Source organism: Thamnophis sirtalis, unplaced genomic scaffold (assembly GCF_051295495.1).
Source record: "Thamnophis sirtalis isolate CommonGarterSnake01/CBP01778 unplaced genomic scaffold, rThaSir2_p1.2 scaffold_8, whole genome shotgun sequence".
Lineage (NCBI taxonomy): Eukaryota > Metazoa > Chordata > Lepidosauria > Squamata > Natricidae > Thamnophis > Thamnophis sirtalis.
Genome location: NW_028261388.1, coordinates 1,683,091 through 1,707,206, shown reverse-complemented (window position 1 = coordinate 1,707,206; position 24,116 = coordinate 1,683,091). Strand labels below are relative to the sequence as shown.

General features: G+C 44.0%; 1 protein-coding gene across 1 annotated transcript; it reads right to left on the bottom strand.

Moving 5' to 3' along the window:
• Positions 1 to 5,554: 5,554 nt before the first annotated feature.
• LOC148044249 (disintegrin and metalloproteinase domain-containing protein 9-like) lies at positions 5,555 to 22,250 on the bottom strand. Its single transcript, XM_087722018.1, is given in 12 exon segments — positions 5,555 to 5,716; positions 6,614 to 6,692; positions 8,965 to 9,031; positions 9,034 to 9,136; positions 11,477 to 11,548; positions 11,649 to 11,714; positions 14,143 to 14,341; positions 16,599 to 16,675; positions 18,445 to 18,523; positions 19,282 to 19,343; positions 21,503 to 21,588; positions 22,244 to 22,250. Coding segments are annotated over 12 exon segments (1,059 nt in total).
• Between the last annotated feature and the right edge of the window lie 1,866 nt (positions 22,251 to 24,116).

Here is a 24,116-nt window from a genome sequence, read left to right as displayed (position 1 = left end):
TTCTATTTTGCGAAAGACTGCCCAAAGAAATTTTTCTTTAAAGCCAAATTAGATCCGTAAGCAAAAGAATTGACTGGTGAAGTTAACCCTAATTGGATTGCTTTGGAAAGCTTTTTTTTTCTTTGTAACTATTCTTTGTGGATTAAAGTGCTTGCAAAGTTTCTCATTTCTCCTTTTTAAGTGAACAGATTGATTTTTTTTTCTTCTGCTTTTCGTTGCTTTATTTTTTGACTTTCGGATTAAAACCTTCCTTTTTATTTTAACAATTCTTCCTATTACTTGTTATTAAATTTCACTAAAAGAAATCTAAAGAACTTTGTTTCCTATAAGCCAGAGATAAATATTAGAAACTGAAAAGTAGCAACACTGCCACTCGGAGGTCAGAGGCTGGAGTTTTTGAAACAACATATATCTTCTCTTTTCTTCTGTGATCTTACTGACTTTGAAACCTTAAAATTCCAAAATATCTTGGCTGGAATTCAAAATCTATTGGAAGGATATGGGAGAATTGAGAAGAAGTTGGAAAGACTAGTCTTCCTCACAGCAAAAGGTGATGGGGTTGGAGCCCCAAAAATTAAAGGGAAGAATGAAGATATAGAAGATAAAGACAAGACAACAGATGAATTTATTAATGGAGCAAATGTGGGTGAAAGTGGAAAGAAGGGAATATGGAAAAGGGAATTCAATGAATTGATGCTCTACCCCAGATTCCAGGACACAGAAGAAGAAAAAATAGTAATGATGATGGACTTAAGAAGAGAAATTTTTTCAGAAGCAAAATTGACAACCAAAGACAAGCTAATTTTAGTAGCAGCTGGAGGGCAACGAGATTACCTGAGAAATCCTTCAAGCAACAAAGTGCGGAGAGAAGTCTATAAAAACCTTATAAAAGAGATAAAAAGAAGATTGACACCACAATTGGCAAGAGAGATAAGACTGTTTTGTTACTGGAAAGATACAGGTTGACAATGAAAGTTGATAATAAAAAATTAGTTGATTTTGGTGATTAATAAGTAGGAATTTAGAAACTCTTAGATTATTTTAGATTGTTATCAAAAGTTTATTTGCTAACAATTAACTATAATAACAATAATAAAATGATAATGGATACAGCTTAATGATATATACATGTACTGGCAAACTAGTAAAAGAAATTTGGATATAAATTGCAAACTGTGACTTGGGAAAAAGACCTATAAGTTTTATTAACAAATCTTTATTTAGATCTTGTTATCAAGGTGTAATGTTTTTTTTTTTGGTGGGGGGGGGGGTCTGACGAGAGGAGATGGGGCATAAATAGTAAATGATTTTTAGCCAATTATAATAACAACAAGGAAATGTCAATGGACATTGTTTAATAATATATTCATGCTATTGTATTGACAAAAGTAACTTGGCTATAAATTCTAAACAGTGAGTTGGGGGGAAAGGTTTTGAAACTTTATTAATTGACTTTTACTTAAAAGATGCCATAAAGGTGTAATGTTATTGGAGGATTTTTTGAAATAGCTAATGATGGCATCATCATGTGGTTGTGTCTTTAAGTCTGAATGATTTGAGGTAAAAGCACGTTCCAAATAATTGCAGTCAAATGAGAATTGTGGTACATTGATAGTAAGATATACCAAAGATATTATATTTGATTTAAGGTATATAATCTAATATGAACTATAAGAAATGACTGTGGAAGAAATGCAGGAAAGTTACCTGTAACCAATCGACACGCTTTCTACAAGATGTAATGAAGGATGATTCTTTTTTTGTGTGTGTGTTTTTGTTCAATTAAAATTTAAAAAAAAACTTTTCAAAACAAGAACTCACCGCCTCCTGGTGATTGGCCCGAAGTCACGCAGTTGCCTTTTATTTATTTGATTTTAATTGTGCTCCTAAGGTGAAGACTATAGCAATAGCAATAGCAGTTAGACTTATATACCGCTTCATAGGGCTTTCAGCCCTCTCTAAGTGGTTTACAGAGTCAGCATATCGCCCCCAACAACAATCCGGGTCCTCATTTCACCCACCTCGGAAGGATGGAAGGCTGAGTCAACCCTGAGCCGGTGAGATTTGAACAGCCGAAGTGCAGAACTGCAGTCAGCTGAAGTAGCCTGCAATGCTGCATTTAACCACTGCGCCACCTCGGCTCCAAGACTACCTGTACATTTGTGTGTGTCTTCTTTTTAAACCGCCTAAAATTCAGTTTATTTATTTATTTAATATATAAATCACGCCATATGATTTGGGATGGGATATTATTGGCGGCGGCAGGAGATGCCCAATTCAAAACAGGAAAAGTTAGCTGTGTTTATATATATATAAGTGTGTTGTATGGATAGCTGATTTGGGGGAGGGAATTGCACGCTGGTCCAGGTGTGTGGATTGTCTCACCTCTTCCACTCCGCAGTCGCACTGTTCCTCCTCGTCATCGATGACTCCGTTTCCACACTCCTTCGTGCTGAAGATCTGGGCAGGCTTGTCAAGCAAACAGCTTTTCTCAGGTTTCTGGATCAGCTTCAGATACTCCAGGGTGCTGCAATTACTCAGCCTCGAACAGTTCCTGCAAGGCAGTGAATGATTGTCCTCCTGTGAGTTGTCCCTATTTGTAACTGATGTGTTGTGGTCACTGGTACCTTGTCTTCTATCCTATCCCATCTCATCCCATCCTATATTTTCCGTTCTGTCCTATAGCCTGCTTTTCTATTATTTTCTTCTCTTCTCTCTTCTATCCCATCCCATCCCATCCCATCTATTGTTCTTTTCTATATTCTATTATTTCTCTTCTCTTCTATCCCATCCCATCCCATCCTATATTTTGTTCTTTTCTATATTCTATTATCTTCTCTTCTCTTCTCTTCTCTTCTCTTCTCTTCTCTTCTCTTCTCTCTTCTCTTCTCTTCTCTCTTCTATCCTTCCCATCCCATCCTATATTTTGTTCTTTTCTATATTCTATTATTTTCTCTTCTCTTTTCTCTTAGCAATAGCAATAGCAGTAGACTTATATACCGCTTCATAGGCCTTCCAGCCCTCTCTAAGCGGTTTACAGAGTCAGCATATCACCCCCCACAGTCTGGGTCCTCATTTTACCCACCTCGGAAGGATGGAAGGCTGAGTCAACCTTGAGCCGGAGAGATTTGAACCGCTGAACTGCAGATAACAGTCAGCTGAAGTGGCCTGCAGTACAGCACCCTAATCACTGCACCACCTCGGCTCTTCTATCCCATCCCATCCCATATATTGTTCTTTTCTATATTCTATTATTTTCTCTTCTCTTCTCATCTCATCTCTTTTCTTCTCTTCTCTCTTCTATCCTTCCCATCCCATCCTATAGTTTGTTCTTTTCTATATTCTATTATTTTCTCTTCTCTTTTCTCTTAGCAATAGCAATAGCAGTTAGACTTATATACCGCTTCATAGGGCTTCCAGCCCTCTCTAAACGGTTTACAGAGTCGGCATATCGCCCCCACAGTCTGCGTCCTCATTTCACCCACCTCGGAAGGATGGAAGGCTGAGTCAACCTTTGAGCCGGTGAGATTAGAACCGCTGAACTGCAGATAACAGTCAGCTGAAGTGGCCTGCAGTACTGCACCCTAATCACTGCGCCACCTCGGCTCTTCTATCCCATCCATCCCATATATTGTTCTTTTCTATATTCTATTATGTTCTCTTCTCTTCTCTCTTCTATCCCATCCTATATTCTTTCCTATATTCTATTATTCTGTTATTCTACCTTCTCTTCTCTCTTCTATCCCATCCATCCTTTATATTGTCTTTGCTATATTCTATTATTTTCTCTTCTCTTCCCTTCCCTTCCCATCCCAAATTCCAAATTCTTTTTTAGACAGCATGTAACAAATATACAGGTAATTAATAAATAACAGAACAGAATAACAGAGTTGGAAGGGACCTCGTAGGTCATCTAGTCCAACCCCCACCCCCACCCAAGCAGGAGACCCTACACCATTTCTGACAGATGGCAGTCCAGTCTCTTCTTGAAAGCCTCCAGGGATGAAGCTCCCGCAACTTGTGAAGTTCTCACCTTACAACCAGAAAAGTCAAGCCGGATTCACTTAAGGACCGCACTACTCAGGACATCATAGATCTTATGAAGATATTTATGTCAGCTTCTGCTTTGCTCTCGCTTCAGCTGCCATGAAACGGGGAGGGAGGGCATGGTATTTGGGAGGGGTTAATCATTGTGCTGGAGGAAGGTTCTGGAGTTCACCGACTGATCCGACTACGCATGCGTGGGTGTTTCCCGCCAGGACTAACGGCACCGACATTCCATCTTCGTGATGCCTTTTGAAGTTATCTCACACCTGACACTTGGGAGAATTATGATTGGACTGGGACTATGATGCCAAGAGGGTGGGGAATGGGCTATTCTATATATCAATCGCTTTCGTGCCTAAATAATCAGACTTCGCTACGCTATGCCTTTAATCATTCTTAATTAGTAAAAGTACACTTGATTTCCACACATGGAGTCTCGTGGTCTTTCTTTCCTAATTAATTAATGGAGAGGAGCTGACAATTTGGCTGATAGCGAGGACATCAACCCGTATCAACCATTAGCGCCAGTCAATATTTGTGATACATTTTTAAATGTTCAGTTGACTGAGTTTCATGAATAAAAGAGATGATGATGATGATGATGATGATGATGATGATGATGATGATGATGACGACGATGACAACAACAACAACAACAAATGCCATCAAGGCCAAAATCGAAAAATCCTCTGATGATGCCAAATGCAGACTTTGCAAAGAAGCTGATGAAACTGTTGATCACATACTCAGCTGCTGTAAAAAAATCGTGCAGACTGATTATAAATTGCGGCACAATTCAGTAGCACAAATGATCCATTGGAATTTGTGCAAAAATTATAATATTAAAACAGCAACAAACTGGTGGGAACATCAGCCTGAAAAAGTCACCGAAAATCAGAGGGTCAAGATCTTGTGGGATTTCCGTATACAAACGGACAAAATACTGGCGCATAATACACCAGACATCACACTGGTTGAGAAAAACAAGGTCACAATCATAGACATCACAATACCAGGTGATAGCAGGGTCGCCGAGAAGGAACATGAAAAAATCGCAAGATACCAGGACTTAAAAATCGAAATTCAACGACTATGGCACAAACCAGCAGTGGTAATTCCAGTGGTAATTGGCACACTGGGTGCTATTCCAAAAGCACTGGAATCACATTTAAAACAGTTAAAAATTGACAAAATCACCATCAGTCAAACGCAAAAAGCCGCACTGCTTGGATCTGCACGCATATTACGAAAATACGTTACGACGTCCTAGGCCCCTGGGTGGGGCCCGACTAGCAACCAATGCCAAATCCGGCGAAACAACTGGCCGCTGTGATAGAATTGTATAATAATAATAATCATCATCATCATCATTTTAGAGACATGTAAAGCTTACGTGAAGGGAGGCGTTTATGGGCAATTGTTACTAATTCAGCAGTCCTAGATGATGGTGACCAGAGGAGAAATGGAAAAGCTTTAGCCGGCATAAGAACGAGACGCCAGGGGAAACTTACGCCGGACCGGAAGTCAGCATCAAACAGCTGCCAAACACCGTACAGTTACAGTCGCATTTTTTCTCCGAATTCGCCTGTGCGTCATCGTGCGTGAAGTCCAGGGAATGTCCCAGCTGGTGGGCGATGGCTTCGGCATCAAATCGAGGGTTTTTACGTATCTGTAAAAACGTGAGACGAAAGTTAGGGAAGACGGAAGGTGAACACGCTGGTAATTACAGGTAGCCCTCAACTTACGACCACAATTGACACCCTTGTTCCTGTTGTTCGGCGAGAAGGTTGCAAAGCGAGCTTTCCCCCCATTTTACGACTTTTCTTTCCACCGTTGTTAAGGGAATCGCTGCGGTCGTTAAGTGGGTCACAGGGTCATGAAGCGAATCTGGCTTCCCTTTGGACTTTGACGGAAGGTCGCGAAAGGGGGATCGCGTGACCCCCCCCCCCTCCCCAGAACACTGCGACCGTCATAAACGTGAATCAGCTGCCAAGCATCTGAATTTTGATCAGGTGGCCATGGGGAAGTTGAAAGGGTTGTGAGCGTGAAAAATGGCCATACATCACTTTTTTCAGTGCTGTTGTAACTTGGAATGGTTACTAAATGAACTGTTCCACTTTCTATTCTTCTGCTATGCATTTTCTATGGTGGGAAAATGAGAGGGGGGATTGTACGGAGTTAGATGCTATGCAGCCATAACAACATTCTTTCTAGAAAACCAAGGTCATCCTTTGTTTCTGTACCTCTGCACCTGACCGGAACTGGATGGGTGGAAGCTGCCAGCGTGGCAGGGGATGATTGGACCATGGGATGGACTTGTGGGTGTGGGGGGACAAGATCTTGAATTTTCAACTGGGTGGGGAAAACCGGGAAGCCTTCAGATTCGGGTTTCCCCAGATGTGCCAACATGACTCTCTTAATAAATGGGAACTTTTGAGCAATACTTTGCCTCGGACTCTGATTTACTTTTGGATGCTATTTGGAACCCTGACACCCACATTAACTGAAACAGGCACCGTGATGGACCCCAAGGTGCAAAAGGAATCGGAGACGGAGAAGCCCCTACCTGGATGATGCTCACGGAGACATGAGAGGGATGACAAAGCCGTTCTCGCCACGAAAATCCGGGAAGATTCCCGGTTGTCCTAAAACATCACAGAAAGGGGGATACACGTTTATTCCCCCCCCAGGGGAAAATACAAAGAAAGAAACATCTGTACAGGAGTTGATCAGTGGCTCCAAGGAAGCCACCGGAGAGGAATCCGGCTGAAGCCCAGATGCAGCAGGAGAACCCAGAGGCTTCAGATGGGGAGAAGACCACAGGTGGAGCCGGTCGGCGATGAGGAGGAGGAAGCGACTTCTGCCCCAGATCCAACAACACGTAGGGCAGACAAAAAGCAGGAGCACAGAATGGCAGCCAGATTAGGAGCTCAAAGCGAAGGCATTCCTTGGTTGCATAAAGAGAGGCATAGAATCAAAACCACGTGAAGTATTAATACCGCTTTGTAAAGCCTTAGTAAGGCCACAGCTGGAATGCGGCATCCAGCTTTGGTCACCACAAATTACCCCCCCCCCCAAAATGTTGAGAGTTTGGAAAAAGTCCAGAGAAGAGCAACTAAGATGATTAAAGGCAGTGGTGAAATCCATAGGGGCTTTACTACCCTGGGAAGGTGCAGAAGGTCGCCCGTTTGGCGGTTTGAATCCCTAGTACAGGTCTTTTGCCTGAGCAGCGGGTTGGACTAAATGACCTCCAAGGTCCCTTCCAACTCTGTTACTGTTTAGACCAGTGTTTCTCAACCTTGGTAACTTGAAGATGTCCGGACTTCAACTCCCAGAATTCCCCAGCCAGCGAATGCTGGCTGGGGAATTCTGGGAGTTGAAGTCCGGACATCTTCAAGTGGCCAAGGTTGAGAAACAGCCAGCGAATGCTGGCTGGGGAATTCTGGGAGTTGAAGTCCGGACATCTTCAAGTTGCTAAGGTTGAGAAACACTGGTTTAGACAGAGTCCAGGGCAGGTGTGAAGAAATTTTGACTTCTACCGTTGCAACGAATTCACATTTGTTATAGTTTCGTTGCACAATTAGTTCCCAAGTTACGACTTTAATGGAACCTGCCCATCGCTATCGTAGCTTGTGATGGTGGCATAGTCATAAAAATAAAATAACAGAAAAAAACAAAATGATCCAATGGACCAATCTCCCACTGCCACGCTGGCAGCTTCCACCCATCCAGTTCCAGTCAGGTGCAGAGAGGTACAGAGACGAAGGATGACCTTGGCTTTCTAGAAAGAATGTTGTTATGGCTACATATCATTTGCTAATCCCCAAATCCCCTCCCACCCACCAGGTATTGCTCATTTCAACGCCATCTGGTCATTTTCCACAAGGGAAAAAAGAGAGAGAGAGAGAGACAGAGACAGAGAGAGACAGACAGAGAGAGACAGAGAGAGAGAGAGAGAGAGACAGAGACAGAGACAGAGAGAGAGAGAGACAGAGAGAGACACAGAGAGAGAGAGAGAGACAGAGAGAGAGAGAGACAGAGAGAGAGAGACAGAGACAGAGACAGAGAGAGACAGAGACAGAGAGAGAGAGACAGAGAGAGAGAGAGAGAGAGACAGAGACAGAGAGAGAGAGAGAGACAGAGACAGAGAGAGACACACACACACACACACAGAGACACAGAGAGAGAGAGACAGAGAGAGAGAGAGAGACAGAGAGAGAGAGAGAGAGAGACAGAGACAGAGAGAGACAGAGACAGAGACAGAGAGAGACAGAGAGAGAGAGAGAGAGAGAGACAGAGACAGAGACAGAGAGAGAGAGAGACAGAGAGAGACACAGAGAGAGAGAGAGAGACAGAGAGAGAGAGAGACAGAGAGAGAGAGACAGAGACAGAGACAGAGAGAGACAGAGACAGAGAGAGAGAGACAGAGAGAGAGAGAGAGAGAGACAGAGACAGAGAGAGAGAGAGAGACAGAGACAGAGAGAGACACACACACACACACACAGAGACACAGAGAGAGAGAGACAGAGAGAGAGAGAGAGACAGAGAGAGAGAGAGAGAGAGACAGAGACAGAGAGAGACAGAGACAGAGACAGAGAGAGACAGAGACAGAGACAGAGAGAGACAGAGAGAGAGACAGAGGAGAGAGAGAGAGAGACACAGAGACAGAGAGAGACAGAGAGAGAGACAGAGGAGAGAGAGAGAGAGAGACAGAGACAGAGAGAGAGAAGACAGAGACAGAGAGAGACACACACACACAGAGAGAGAGACACAGAGAGAGAGAGAGAGACAGAGAGAGAGAGACAGAGACAGAGAGAGAGAGAGAGAGACAGAGACAGAGACAGAGAGAGACACACACACACACAGAGAGAGACACAGAGAGAGAGAGAGAGAGAGAGGGAGGGAGGGAATGCTTACGTCATTAAACCCGCGTGGTCGAAATGCTCGCGATGCCGGAGGTTGTACCGCACGTACTTATTAAAGCGTTCAAGTTCGCGGGCAGGTCGTGAGGGTGGAGGGTCACGTAGTTTTTGTCCCTCCAGATCTCCATGCCGACCAGATAAACGTGGAGGCCCAGCGGGAGGAAGATCTGAGGATGGAGAAGAAGAAAAAAAAGGTGGGGGGAGAAATGCTTTATAAAGCCACACCTGGAACGCTGCATCCAGCTTTGCTCACCACAAAGAGCCGAGGTGGCGCAGTGGTTAAAGTGCAGCACTGCAGGCCACTTCAGCTGACTGTTATCTGCAGTTCGGCGGTTCAAATCTCACCGGCTCAGGGTTGACTCAGCCTTCCATCCTTCTGATGTGGGTAAAATGAGGACCCCGATTGTTGTTGGGGGCGATGTGCTGACTCTGTAAACCGCTTAGAGAGGGCTGAAAGCCCTATGAAGCGGTATATAAGTCTAACTGCTATTGCTATATAGAGCCGAGGTGGCGCAGTGGTTAGGGTGCAGTACTGCAGGCCACTTCAGCTGACTGTTATCTACAGTTCGGCTGTTCAAATCCCACCAGGCTCAAGGTTGACTCAGCCTTCCATCCTTCTGAGGTGGGTGAAATGAGGACCCAGACTGTGGGGGCGATATGCTGACTCTCTGTAAACCGCTTAGAGAGGGCTGGAAGCCCTATGAAGCGGTATATAAGTCTAACTGCTATTGCTATTGCTAAATTACGAAGCAGATGTTGAGACTTTGGAAAAAGTGCAAAGAAGAGCAACTAAGGTGATTAAGGGACTGGAGCAGGGGTGAGATCCACTTACTCTGAGCCTGTGAGCATGGGGCCAGGGGGTCGACGTAGGTGACCTTCCCCGCCGGCTTCCAACAAACCAAGTCAATGGGGTGGCAGCTTAATGACTGCATGCTTCACTTAACAAGTGTTGTGATTTGTTGAACAACTGCAGCAAAAATGGTCGTAAAATCAAACACAACTCAAGTAACGACTGCCTTGCTTAGCAATGGAGACTGCGGTCCCAAGGGTTCAAATCTGTGATTGCGTAAGCCCGGGGCGTTTCGACTGTCATCAATAAATGCGGGATGTTTACTAAGTGCATGATTTTTTTTTGTGCAAATCTTATTTTTCATCTTTTCCACTCTTAGCAATAGCAGTTAGACTTATATACCGCTTCAGAGGGCTTTCAGCCCTCTCTAAGCGGTTTACAGAGTCAGCATATCGCCCCCACAGTCTGGGTCCTCATTTTACCCACCTCGGAAGGATGGACAGCTGAGTCAACCTTGAGTCGGTGAGATTTGAACCGCTGAACTGCAGATAACAGTCAGCTGAAGTGGCCTGCAGTACTGCACCCTAACCACTGCGCCACCTCGGCTCCTATTTTATTCATTTTTGTTTCATCTTATTTTGTTATGTTATTTATTGTTTATTGTTTATTTTTATTTTATATTCATTCATTATTTTACCTTATTTTATATTATTTTGTTACGTTATTTTTTATTTTATTCATTTTTATTTCATCTTTACTTTATATCACATTTTTATCTTGTAATTTTATTTTATATTCATTTATTATTTTACCTTATTTGCATTATTTTTTATTTATTCATTTTTCATTTCATATTTCATATGTACTTAATATGACAATTTTTTATCTTGCAATAGCAGTAGCAACAGCAGTTAGACTTCTATACCGCTTCATAGGGCTTTCAGCCCTCTCTAAGCGGTTTACAGAGTCAGCATATCGCCCCCAAGAACAATCCGGGTCCTCATTTTACCCACCTCGGAAGGATGGAAGGCTGAGTCAACCCTGAGTCGGTGAGATTTGAACCGCTGAACTGCAGAACTGCAGTCAGCTGAAGTGGCCTCCAGTACTGCACCCTAACCACTGTGCCACCTCGGCTCTTCTGGGGTGCTTAATGAGCTCAGTAGCCAAGTGAAAAGAAATGGACCTTCTGGGAGAATACAAACCTAGCTTAGAAGAATACCAGGTGTTGGGGCCTCTCAGCTCCACCAGCAGCCGAATCGGAGGAGGAGGAGGAGGAGGAGGAGGAGGAGGAGGAGGAGGAGAGGAGGAGAGGAGGAGGAGGAGGAGGAGGAGGAGGAGGAGGAGGAGGAGGAGGAGGAGGAGGAGGAAGACTGTGGAGTCCTTGGTGCTCTCTGAGCTTGGTGGTTTTCTTGCAGACGTTTCATGACCCAACTGGGCAATATCATCAGTGCTAGAAGGGAGAGAGGTTTATGGAGAGGAGGAGGGAGAGGAGGAGGAGGAAGAGAAGGAGGAGGAGGAGGAGGAGGAGGAGGAGGAGGAGGAGGAGGAGGAGGAGGAGGAGGAGGAGGAGGCGGCGGCAGTGGCTTGGGTACCATCCTGAAACATTCTGGGGCGTCCCTTGAACACCTTTGGCATTGACAAATTCCCCACTGGTCCCTTGCAAACAGGGAACCTAGCTATGGCTTCGATTGTTAAAGGGAGGAAAGCAATTACTCACTGTGTGAACATGGAGCATCATGTGAAAGATTACCGACACCAGAGCGGTTTCGTTGCTACCGTAGAGGAGAAACTAGGGAGGAGGAGAAGGGAAAGGACAGGCAGCTTAAGACCAACCGTTTACACCACGCACGGCTCTTCCGTAAGCCCCCCCTGATGAGTGACAAGCTTACCACACTTTTGTCAACAACGGCATAATATTCCAGGTATCGGTGGCCCATCTGGTTCAGGTCCCCTTGCTGGAATGAAACCGGTGGGAGGAGTTAGGCGGGGTTAATGAATTGTACTGGTAACCATCGGGGTGGCCCAGCCTTAAATACGGGGCAGGTGCCGAGTGCCGATCAAATGTGATCCCGTGAGTGGGGGAGTAGCAGCCATTGGGACTTCACATCTGGATTGTACGTGTTCTGAGCCAGGCTGAGCCAGGCAGAGCCGAGGTGGTGCAGTGGGTAGAGTGCAGTACTGCAGGCCACTTCAGCTGACTGCTAGTTCAGCAGTTCAGAGGTTCAAATCTCACCGGCTCAGGGTTGACTCAGCCTTCCATCCTTCCGAGGTGGGTAAAATGAGAACCCGGATTGTTGTTGGGGGCAATATGCTGACTCTCTGTAAACCGCTTAGAGAGGGCTGAAAGCCCTATGAAGCGGTATAGAAGTCTTAACTGCTATTGCTATTCCTTAGAAAGCAAGAAGCAAAGTTTTGGTGCCAACAAAACCCCTTTTATTCACCCGACTGTGAATTTCTTTTCGTTCACAGTCAGCAAGGCTTGGCAAACAGTCTTGCGAAGGAATGTTCGTCCACACGAACCTTATCTCGCTCGGAGAGCTGCCAGATAACTAGTTTCCAAGCGCAGGGCAAGGCAGCACTTGGCACAGAGTCTCTTATAGTCACAAACAGAACTTTCCACTCTTGACACGACCGAAGGGACGAATTGTTTCCTGCAAAAGCCCCCTCCCCATTCGCTCCTCTTTTGTTTCCTATGGGAGGGGCCAATCACTTGCAAGGTGTGGCTTTACCCCTAAGTCGACCCTGCTTCCTTAGTTGTTCTTGTCTTCTGGCAGCTCTGCGCATGCACACACTGGGAACAGGCTCCAGCTGTTCCTCTGCCTCGCTGCTGTCTATCTCCCTCTCTGCCTCCGACGCAGAGCCCTCGTCTGAGCTTTCCTCAGCCCCCAGGACTGGCCCCTCTTCCTCCCCAACCTCCTCACTGTCTGACTCTGCTGCCAGTTCTGCCGGCTGCCGGCGGGCCACAACAGTATGTATATTTTGGGGCATTCTGTCATAACCTCAAATGTTCACTAACCAACCAGTCATAAGTTGGGGACAATACCTCGAAGTGCTAAAGCAGTCTATCTCAACCGTGGCAACTTTAAGGCGCTGGCTGGGGAATTCTGGGAGTTGAAATCGGCACCTCTTCAAGTTGACAAAGCTGAGGGACCAGGCCTCCTCCGGATTCCATCTGCCGGCCAATGTCGGCTGGCGACTCCCCGGAGTAGGGCCTTCTCTGTAGCTGCTCCGGCCCTATGGAACGATCTTCCCGTGGAGATCCGAACCCTCCCTACTCTCCCGTCCTTCCGCAAAGCGATTAAGACCTGGCTCTTCCAGCAGGCCTGGGGCTGTTGATTTATCCAGCCCCATTTTACGTTATGAATGTTGTGCGATTTTAATGTCTGTACTTTTTAATTTTTATATGTTCCCCCCCTCCCTACTTTAGCTGTAAGCCGCCCTGAGTCTCTCGAGAGTGGGCGGCATACAAGTCCTAATAAATGAGCCGAGGTGGCGCAGTGGTTAGGGTGCAGTACTGCAGGCCACTTCAGCTGACTGTTATCTGCAGTTCAGCGGTTCAAATCTCACTGGCTCAGGGTTGACTCAGCCTTCCATCCTTCCGAGGTGGGTGAAATGAGGAACCCGGATTGTGGGGGCGATATGCTGACTCTGTAAACCGCTTAGAGAGGGCTGAAAACCCTATAAAGCGGTATATAAGTCTAACTGCTATTGCTATCTATCTATCTATCTATCTATCTATCTATCTATCTATCTATCTATCTATCATCTATCATCCTATTGATCTATGTATGTATGTCTGTCTGTCTATCTTTCTATCATTCATTTATTCATTCATCTTTATCTATCATCCATCTATCTATCTATCTATCTATCTATCTATCTATCTACCTACCTACCTACCTACCTACCTACCTACCTACCTATCATCTATCTATCTATAGAGATGGCGCAGTGGTTAGGGTGCAGCACTGCAGGCCACTTCAGCTGACTTCTAGTTCTGCAGTTCGGCGGTTCAAATCTCACCGGCTCAAGGTTGACTCAGCCTTCCATCCTTCCGAGGTGGGTGAAATGAGGACCCAGACTGTGGGGGCAATTTGCTGACTCAATTTGCTAAAAATCTGTAAACCGCTTAGAGAGGGCTGAAAGCCCTATGAAGCGGTATATAAGTCTAATTAATAAAATAAATAAATAAATAAATAAATAAATAAATAAATAAATAAATAAATAAATGTAAAACGTAAAAGTTACAGTGCGTTCAACCCTGCCATTGGTCATTGTTTAAGCTGGCCTACCCCGAAGGGCCGTCAGGAGTGATATTCTCGGGACCGAAAAACTCTGCATTCCGCTCAACAGATCTCAGTTTTTCCAGAGAAGCCCACTTACCTGTCTGGTGGACAGTTTTGCATCCTCATCCGTCCTCACCGTCCTCATTTCTCTACCTGCGCCGCTGGCGCCATCTTCGGAAATTCCCACGCAGGGTTCTCGCGCGTCCCAATTGCTCCGGGAAATCAAGTGTTGAAAGGTGGAGGAATTTTCCACCGGCTGAATTTCGTAAGTTAAGGCCTCTAATTGTATATGTCCCCTAAAAGGTGTGGAGGGGGGGGTAAGGGAGAAAGAAGATTTGGGGACAATGATTGTTAACCGCCCGGACTCAGTCGTGGTCAGTTGAAGTTGAGTAAAATACAGATAGTTCTTGACTTACAAAAGTTCTTTTAGTGGCCGTTCAGAGTTACAACGTTGCTGAAAAAAGTGACTGATGTCTGTTTTTTTTGCATTTAACGACTGCTGCAGCATCTCCTTGTCATGTGATCAAAATTCGGACACTTGGCAACTGACTCGCACTTATGGCGGTTGCAGTGTCCCGGGGTTGTGTGATCCTTTTTTTGCGACCTTCTGAACAAGCAAAGTCAACGGGGAAGCCGGATTCACTTAACAATTGCAGTGATTCGCTTAACAACAGGGGAAAGTGGTCTAGGCTTAGCCAGAAGTTGTATTTCTATTGCAATTTTAACGTGATGACATACATTTACACAGGTAGTTCTTGGAGGAGCGGTGTGGTGGCCTAGAGGCAGAGCTCTCGCCTCACAATCAGGGGGCTGTGAGTTCGATCCTAGGTAGAGGCAGATATTTCTCTCTCTGGGCACATTGGGAATCTACCTGCTGAACAAAACTCCGCCCTGGTGACAGGAAAGGCATCTGGCCAGTAAACACTTGGCTAGCTCCATTCAGTTGCCTGGATTCCACCCCGCAAGACATTATGGGGGTCGTTAAAAGATGATGGCACAGGTAGTCCTTGACTTACAACAGTCTGTTTAGTGTCTGTTCAAATTTACAACAGCACTGAAAAGAGGGACTTATGACCGTTTCTCACACTTATGACTGTTGCAGCATCCCTCTGGTCACGTGATCAAAATTCAGAGGTCTGGCAACTAATATTTATGACGGTCATAAGTCACTTTTTCCAGGGTCATCCTAATTTTGAACGGTGCCTAAATGAGCTATTGTTGGTGAAGGATTACCTGTATGTGAAACCTGAACTGCCCCCCAGAAAAAACAAGATTGTTAGTTGTTTTATTATTATTATTATACAATTGTATCACAGCGGCCAGTTGTTTCGCTGGATTTGGCATTGGTTACTAGTCGGGCCCCACCCAGGGGCCTAGGACGTCGTAACGTATTTTCGTAATATGCGTGCAGATCCAAGCAGTGCGGCTTTTTGCATTTGACTGATGGTGATTTTGTCAATTTTTAACTGTTTTAAATGTCATTCCAGTGCTTTTGGAATAGCACCCAGTGTGCCAATTACCACTGGAATTACCACTGCTGGTTTGTGCCATAGTCGTTGAATTTTGATTTTTAAGTCCTGGTATCTTGCGATTTTTTCATGTTCCTTCCCGGCGACCCTGCTATCACCTGGTATTGCGATGTCTATGATTGTGACCTTGTTTTTCTCAACCAGTGTGATGTCTGGTGTGTTATGCGCCAGTATTTTGTCGGTTTGTATGCGAAAATCCCACAAGATCTTGACCATCTGATTTTCGGTGACTTTTTCAGGCTGATGTTCCCACCAGTTTTTTGCTGTTTTAATATTATAATTTTTGCACAGATTCCAATGGATCATTTGCGCTACTGAATTGTGCCGCAATTTATAATCAGTCTGCGCGATTTTTTTTACAGCAGCTGAGTATGTGATCAACAGTTTCATCAGCTTCTTTGCAAAGTCTGCATTTGGCATCATCAGAGGATTTTTCGATTTTGGCCTTAATGGCATTTGTGCGGATAGCTTGTTCTTGCGCAGCCAGGATTAGTGACTCTGTTTCTTTCTTTAATGTACCTGTTGTTAACCATAACCAAGTTTGTTCACTGTCCACTTTATCTTTTATTTTTCCCAGAAATTGGCCATGCAGTGCTTTGTTCTGCCAACTCTCCATTCTTGATTTTATCACATCTTTTCTGTATTCTTGTTTCGTCTGTTGGGCCTTCAGTAGATTTTTGTTCTTTACTTCGATTAATAGATGTTCTTGAGTGTCTTTTAAATAATCAGCCAGTGCATGTTTTTCTTCTTCAACTGTTTGCTTCACTTGTAATAATCCTCTGCCACCTGATTTTCGGGGCAGGTACAATCTATCAGTATCACCACGTGGATGTAAACTGTTGTTGTTGTTGTTGTTGTTGTTGTTGTTGTTGTTATTATTATTATTATTATTATTATTATTATTATGTTAATGTTTGGTGACATTCACAGCCTTTGGGGCTGGTTGGTAGCTCAGCAGCTCGAGTCCTAACCAAAGACCTGGGAACTGTTAAGGTATTATTATTATTGTTGTTGTTGTTATTACCAAAGTCCGTTGCAGGTAGAGAGGACGACTTGAGAATCTGGGACTCCTTCCACATATCCACTGTAATAGCAATTGTCCTGGAAAGACAGGGGAGGGGCGGAAACCAACCACATTTTCGGAATAAATTCAGACAGAAAGAATTGGCTCAGCCGGTAATATTCCCAAGACGAGATTTTTGTCTCATTCCCTTTGGAAGAATCAAATTTGTATAAGCAGCAGTGAGGGAAAAAAAAAGCTTAAGACTTTTGTCACCTCTGACTTATATAACCCACAAACATCTGAATTGAGTTTGGATAGTCTAGAGCAGTGGTCTCCAACCTTGGCAACTTTAAGACCTGTGGACTTCAACTCCCAGAGTTCCTCAGCCAGCAAAGCTGGCTGAGGAACTCTGGGAGTTGAAGTCCACAAGTCTTAAAGTTGCCAAGGTTGGAGACCACTGGTCTAGAGAAAAGAAGGGGGGACAAGATAGCAGTATTCCAGTATTTGGGGGGCTGCCCCAAAGATGAAGGGCTCTCCAAAGCACCTGAGTGCAGAATAAGAAGCAATGGGTGGAAACTAATCAGGGGGAGAAGCAACCGGGAATTGAGGAGAAACTTCCTAACAGCGAGGACAATTAACCAGTGGAACACCTTGCCACCAGAAACTGTGCTTTCTCCAACGCTGGAAGTTTTTAAGAACTGGGCAGCCATTTGTCTCCAATGGGATAGGGTCTCCTACTTGAGCAGGGGGGTTGTGCTAGATGACCTCCAAGGTCCCTTCCAGCACTATTCTGATTCTAAATCCCAGACTGGTTTGGACAAAACCCAGCAGCACTTTTTCATGCAGCTGTTGATAAAAAGTTCCCCTCGCACAAACATGCTAGTCGTTCCCGACTCTAGGGGGCGGTGCTCATCTCCCTTTCAAAGCCGAAGAGCCAGCGCTGTCCGAAGACGTCTCCGTGGTCATGAGGCCCGGCATTACTCAACACCGAAGGCGCACGGAACGCTGTTCCCTTCCCACCAAAGGTGGTTCCTATTTTTCTACTTGCATTTTTTACCTGCTTTCGAACTGCTAGGTTGGCAGAAGGTGGGAGAAGTCACGGGAGCTCCCTCCGTTACGCGGCGCTGGGGATTCGAACCGCCGAAGTGCCGACCTTTCTGATCGACAAGATCAGTGTCTTAGCCACTGAGCCACCGCATCCCTCAATACTTGTATACTAGGTTGGCAGAAGCTGGGAGAAGTCACGGGAGCTCCCTCCGTTATGCGGCGCTAGGGATTCGAACCACCGAACTGCCGACCTTTCTGATCGACAAGCTCAGCACCTTAGCCCCTGAGCCACCGTGTCCTTGCTTTCCAGCTACTATGGAACAATAAGTTAATACCGGACGTGTTGTCGTTCCGGGTTCTGGTTGTGTAAGTGAACAAAAAGAAAATTAAAGTTTTGATTGGAGCACAGAAATGTGCAAGAAGTTCATTTAGCGACTGTTCAAAGTTACAATGGCACCGAAAAAAGGGACTTATGACCGTTTTTCACACTTACGACCGTTGCAACACCCTAATGGTCACGTCCTCAAAGTTCAGACGCTTGGCAACTAACTCACATTTATGACGGGTCACGTGATCCCATTTTGTGACCTTCTGATGGGGAAGCCAGATTCACTTAGCCACTGTGTTACTCACTCAAACGACTGCAGTGATTCACTTAACGAACGTGGTCAAAAAATTCGTAAAACGGGACAAAGTCACGGAACAGATTTCTCACTCAGCAACATAAATTTGGGGGCCCCATGGTGGTTGAAAGTCAAAGACTTATGGGCCATAAAAGAAACCAATAGAATTATTATGCATTGTCCTGCCTAAAACTTACCTGGATATACGGATATTCTGCAACCAGTTCTCCCTTCACATTGTAAGTATAAATCAGCATATTTTCCCTGGCAAAGAATCTGGAAATGTAAAAACAAAAACAAAAATGGAATTTAGCAGGGTTGAACCTCTCATATGCAGCACATTACATACCAAGTCAAGCTACGATGAGGGATGATTAAAAAAAATAATCCAAAATATTGAAAGGGAAATAAAGAGAAATTGCAGCTGTGCAAAGTCTTATTACAAAAATATTTTTAAGTAGCGATTATCAGTTCGGAAAATAAAAAGACCTAGGATAATGTCCCCATCTGGAGAAGGAGATAAGTTTGAACTGGAGCCAACTGGAGATCGAGGGGACGGCTTCGTTGGCTTCGGGGGGGGGGCGGAATGGGGAGGAACAGGCAAAGTCAGGCCAGGGCCTTTCAGGATTCGGATGCTTGTAGGCGGGGAGGAAAGGGGGCAGGATGACCAGGAGAGGCTAAGCAGTGAAAATGAGAGACAGAGCTCAGGCGAGGAGCAAGGACCACCCGCTCCTGATCCAAGAGCACGGAGAGTAGAGAGAAGGCGAGAACAGTGCAGGCTGACCCAACTACTTGGGAGGAAAGCACCCCGCCCAGGGGTGAAATGCTACCAGTTCGGGGCAGTTCGCCTGAACCGGTAGTAAAAAAATACATTTACACTTCCCACTTATGGTTTTTGATGAGGTTTTAAAAAAATGTTTATTTTTATGTTTTATGACATAAACTGCTGGGAGTTGCTTTTCTTAAATCTAGAAGGAGAGAAAAACAATTATCCGTCCGTCCACATGATCCATTAAAAGGAAGCGGCCACTTACTGTCGTTTCAGATGCACAATTCTGTATTGTCTTTCCACTTTAATCATGTAACTCAAATGCACCTGAAGCGAGACGGAAAAAATGCAGAATGGTCAATTTTTGCCTTTGGGGCCACTTTGAATAACAATTCATGTCGATTCACAGGGTGAATATATATCTCTATCTCTATCTCTATCTCTATCCCTATCCCTATCCCTATCCCTATCCCTATCTATCTCTCTATCTCTCTATCTCTCTATCTCTCTATCTCTCTATCTCTCTATCTCTCTATCTCTCTATCTCTATCTCTATCTCTAACTCTAACTCTAACTCTATCTCTATCTATCTATCTATCTATCTATCTATCTATCTATCTATCTCTATCTCTATCTCTATCTCTATCTCTATCTCTATCTCTATCTCTATCTCTATCTCTATCTCTATCTCTATATCATCTATATCTATATCTATATCCATATCATCTATCTATCTATATCTCTAATCTCTATCTCTATCTCTATCTCTATCTCTCTATCTCTCTATCTCTATCTCTATCTCTATCTCTATCTCTATCTCTCTATCTATCTCTCTCTCTCTCTCTCTCTCTCTCTCTATCTCTATCTCTATCTCTATCTATCTATCTATCTATCTATCTATCTATCTATCTATCTATCTATCTATCTATCTCTATCTCTATCTCTATCTCTATCTCTATCTCTATCTCTATCTATCTCTATCTCTCTCTCTCTCTATCTATCTATCTATCTCTATCTCTATCTCTATCGTCTCTATCTCTGTCTGTCTGTGAAATTCAGCAGGTTCTGACAGGTTCTGGAGAACCGGTAGAAGAAATTTCGAGTAGTTCGGAGAACTGGCAAATGCCACCTCGCAATATCCTTCCCCCATGACTGGGGAGGGAATGGGGATTTTGCAGTAACCTTCCCCTGCCACACACACCAAGCCACACCCACAGAATCAGTAGTAAAAAATAGAATTTTACCACTGCAGAGGTGGGTTCCTACCAGTTTGCACCTATTCGGTAGAACCGGTTTGTCAAATCTACCGAACCGGTTAGAAGAGGTTCCACCAGTGGACCCGGAAAGCAGGCCACACCTACAGAAGAGGTTCCAAAAAATTTTGAAACCCACCACTGTACCACTGATATATATATTGTGGTGGGATTCAAACATTTTTACTACTGGTTCTGTGGGCGTGGCTTGGTAGGTGTGGCAGGGGAAGGATATTGCAAAATCCCCATTCCTTCCCGATCAGCCGGGATCTCGGGAGGCAGAGGATAGATGGGGGCGAGGCCAGCCAGAGGTGGTATTTGCTGATTCTCCGAACTACTCAAAATTTCCACTACCATTTCTCCAGAACTGGTCAGAACCTGCTGAATATCACCCGTGATGTGTGTGTGTGTGTGTGTGTGTGTGTGTGTAGTATATATAGAGTATGTATATGTATATATACACACATACATATACACACATATATACACAGAACTCCAGAACTTCCAAAGACAGACAGACACACACACATACAGACACACAGACACACACACACACACACACAGCTTCATTTTAAACTTGTATTGCATCGGCCACCTTTGTGGCAAGATAGGGAACAAACAAATTAAACAAAAAGCAAGCAAATAAATAAATTTAACCCATGGAATTTGAGACTAAAGAAATTTCCACTTCCGCTAAAAGTTTGCACGGTCTGCAGAATGTCATTTAGGGCCGTAGTGCAGTATTGCTTTTTTTTAAAAAAAATAACCTTTTTATTATTTCTGACTTTTATTGGTTTTTCACAATCAAGCAGGATTGCTTTGCATCTCAGAGCAAAACATAAACCATGGTTTATAAGTGGCAAATAGCTAAGATCTTCCAAGACCAATTAGAACAGTGTTTCTCAACCTTGTCAACTTGAAGATATCTGGACGTCAACTCCCAGAATTCCCCAGCCAGCTGGCTGGGGAATTCTGGGAGTTGAAATCCAGACATCTTCAACTTGACAAGGTTGAGAAACACTGAATTAGAACCAAGAATGGCCTGAGAAGCCAATTATCTTTGCAAATCGCCTCAGGGTGATTCATTCATTTCTTGGTTTGGCTGAACCAAGGACATGGAAACGTAACCATGGTGGCTTGACAACTAACTATGGATAATGGTTTATGTGCAAATCAGGCAGAGATGGGAAGGATAATGTGGTTTTCCTGGTTTTGAATCAAAATGAAACTTACTTTGCTGTTGTAAAGAGAGCTCGTTTCCAGCTGCAGGGGCTCTATGACTTCTGAGTAAAGATATGTTGAAGACATGCGGATGAAACCTAAAAAAGGAATATAGAAAAAAAGAGGATTAATATTTGCAGGAGTTTTTTGACGGTGGGACTGGGGGCTCTGAGGAGCAACTTGAGAAGTAGATGGGGTAAGAAAACTTCATCACTATTCCATCCATCCCTTAGTTCTGATTTCCGTATAGCTTTTAAAACCTTAACCTGTGTAGTTCTAATGTTTTAATTATTTTTCTACTTTAACAGAAGCCTTGTAGAATAACAGAGTTGGAAAGGGACCTTGGAGGTCTTCTAGTCCAACCCCCTGATCTGGCAGGAAAGCCTATTCCACCCCAGGCAAATGGATGCCCAATCTCTTAAAATACTCCAGTATTGGTGCACCCACAATTTCTTGTAGCAAGCAGTTCCACTGGTTAATTGTTCTCACTGTTAGGAAGTTTCGCCTTAGGTCCAGGTTCGCCTTAGTTCCCATCCTTGATTTCTTGTTCTGCCTTCTGGTGCTTTGGAGAATAATCTGACCCCCTCTTCTTCTTTGGGGCAACCCCTCAAATACTGGAATAATGTTATCATGTCCCCCCCTAGTCCTTTTGGGCATTTTACAGTTAGAGGATATCAAGCATGGACAAGTTAAAAATGCGATTAATAAAGGATGCATCCAAAGAATCATAGAATAAAATAGAAGGCAGCTTACATTCCATCCCTAATCCTTCTTTTTTTAATAATAATTTTAAAAAAAATTAATTTAAAACAAATACAACATCCTTCTTTACATGCTATAGAAAGTGTATCAGTTGGTTACAAAAAGACTTTCGTGCATCTCTTCCACAGTCAACAAACATAATGAATATTAACTCAAGTATTTTAACTCAGATATTTATACATGTTACCATCATCATATCTCCATTTTCATTTGACTATAATTGTTTAAGCGTCTTTCATCATAAAATACACCAAGATTTAATACATAACCACATACTGGCCTTTCATTTACTATTTCTAAAATCCTCCTTTAACACTGAATCCTTATGTCCTGTTCTAGCTAAACATCCATAATATTTAATAACAAAGTTTTCTAATCCTCCTTTCCAAATCATTGTTTATAATTTACATCCAGTTTCCTTATGTTATACCCATATCTATATATATACATTGTTATCCTTATCCCTCCTTTATTTAACTATATCCTGTATCATAACATTTCCCCCCAATAATCAAAGCTTTAACTGTATCTAACTTAGTTCTTTTTTTTATTAACCTTTATATATAATCCAAAGGGATTTCTAATCTTCCTTTCATGGGTACCATTCAATATTCATATCCAATTATTACTCATCATGACACTACACTTTGTATACGATAGCAACATTATCAATTATTTATGTGACTATATCTATTGTCACTAAATTTCACTAAGTTTAACTAGTTTTAAATTATACTCTTCCATCTGTCAACCTGTATCTTTCCAGTGACAAAACAGTCTCATGTCTTCTGCCATTTGTGGTGCCAGTCCTCTAATCATCTCCTTAATCAACTTTGTATGGACTCCTCTTAGCAACTCCTTGCTTATAAGATCTCTCATATAATCCTTCTTTAAATTAAACTAGATATACCCAAAGCCTATTTTATAGGTAGCCTTCAACTTACAATCAATTCAGTGACCAAAGCTAGAACAGCACTGAAGTGACTTATGACTGTTTTTCACCCTTACGACCGTTGCATCATCCTCGTGGTTACGTGATCAATAATAGAATGTTTAGCAACTGGCTCGTATTTTATGACGTTTGCAGCGTCCCGGGGTTACGTGATCCCCTTTTGCGAACGTCTGACAAGCAAAGTCCATGGGTGAAGCCGGATTCACTTAACAGCCGTGTTGCTAACTTAGTCATTTCAGTGATTTGCTTAACAACGGTGGCCAGAAAGGTCATAGCATGGGGGCAAAACCCGCTTAGCAGCGTTCATGTTGGGCTCAGTTGTGTTCGTACGTCAAGAACTACCTGTATCCATTTCAGGATTTACACATATGTAATTGGCATGCGTGTGATTTAAACACACATGTGCAGCCTCCCTGGGGGGGGTGTAAACTGAAATTGGGGGAGTTAATTTTGCCCACTCTTTGCACCCACCAGCACTGAGGAAGAGGAGGAGAAGCAGCAAGCACCGAAACCATGGCACCCCCAGCCTCCACCAGGAAAAGAGGTGCTTCCCTTCCGCCATTTTGCTGAAGCCCCTCCCTCCTCACGGTTCCAACTGTCACCTGTCCTGAAGCCCCGCCCCCTCAGCAGCCCAGGTGTGAAACCCCGCCTCCACAGATTCCAACTTTCAATGGCCACTCAGGACAAAACCCCACCCCTTCTGGCTCCGCCCCACCACTCTCCCATTGGCTCCTTAACTTGGCTGTCTCTCCTGACCCCACCTCCTTCATGTTTTTGAGAAGCAGCCTTTGCCCCATGTCCCGCCTCCTTCATGCCCCACCCCTTCAGCAGCTGCCACTCAGGTCCAAGCCCCACCTCTTCCCAGGCTTCCAATGAAAGCTGCATGCATCTCCCAATAGACAGAAAAATAGG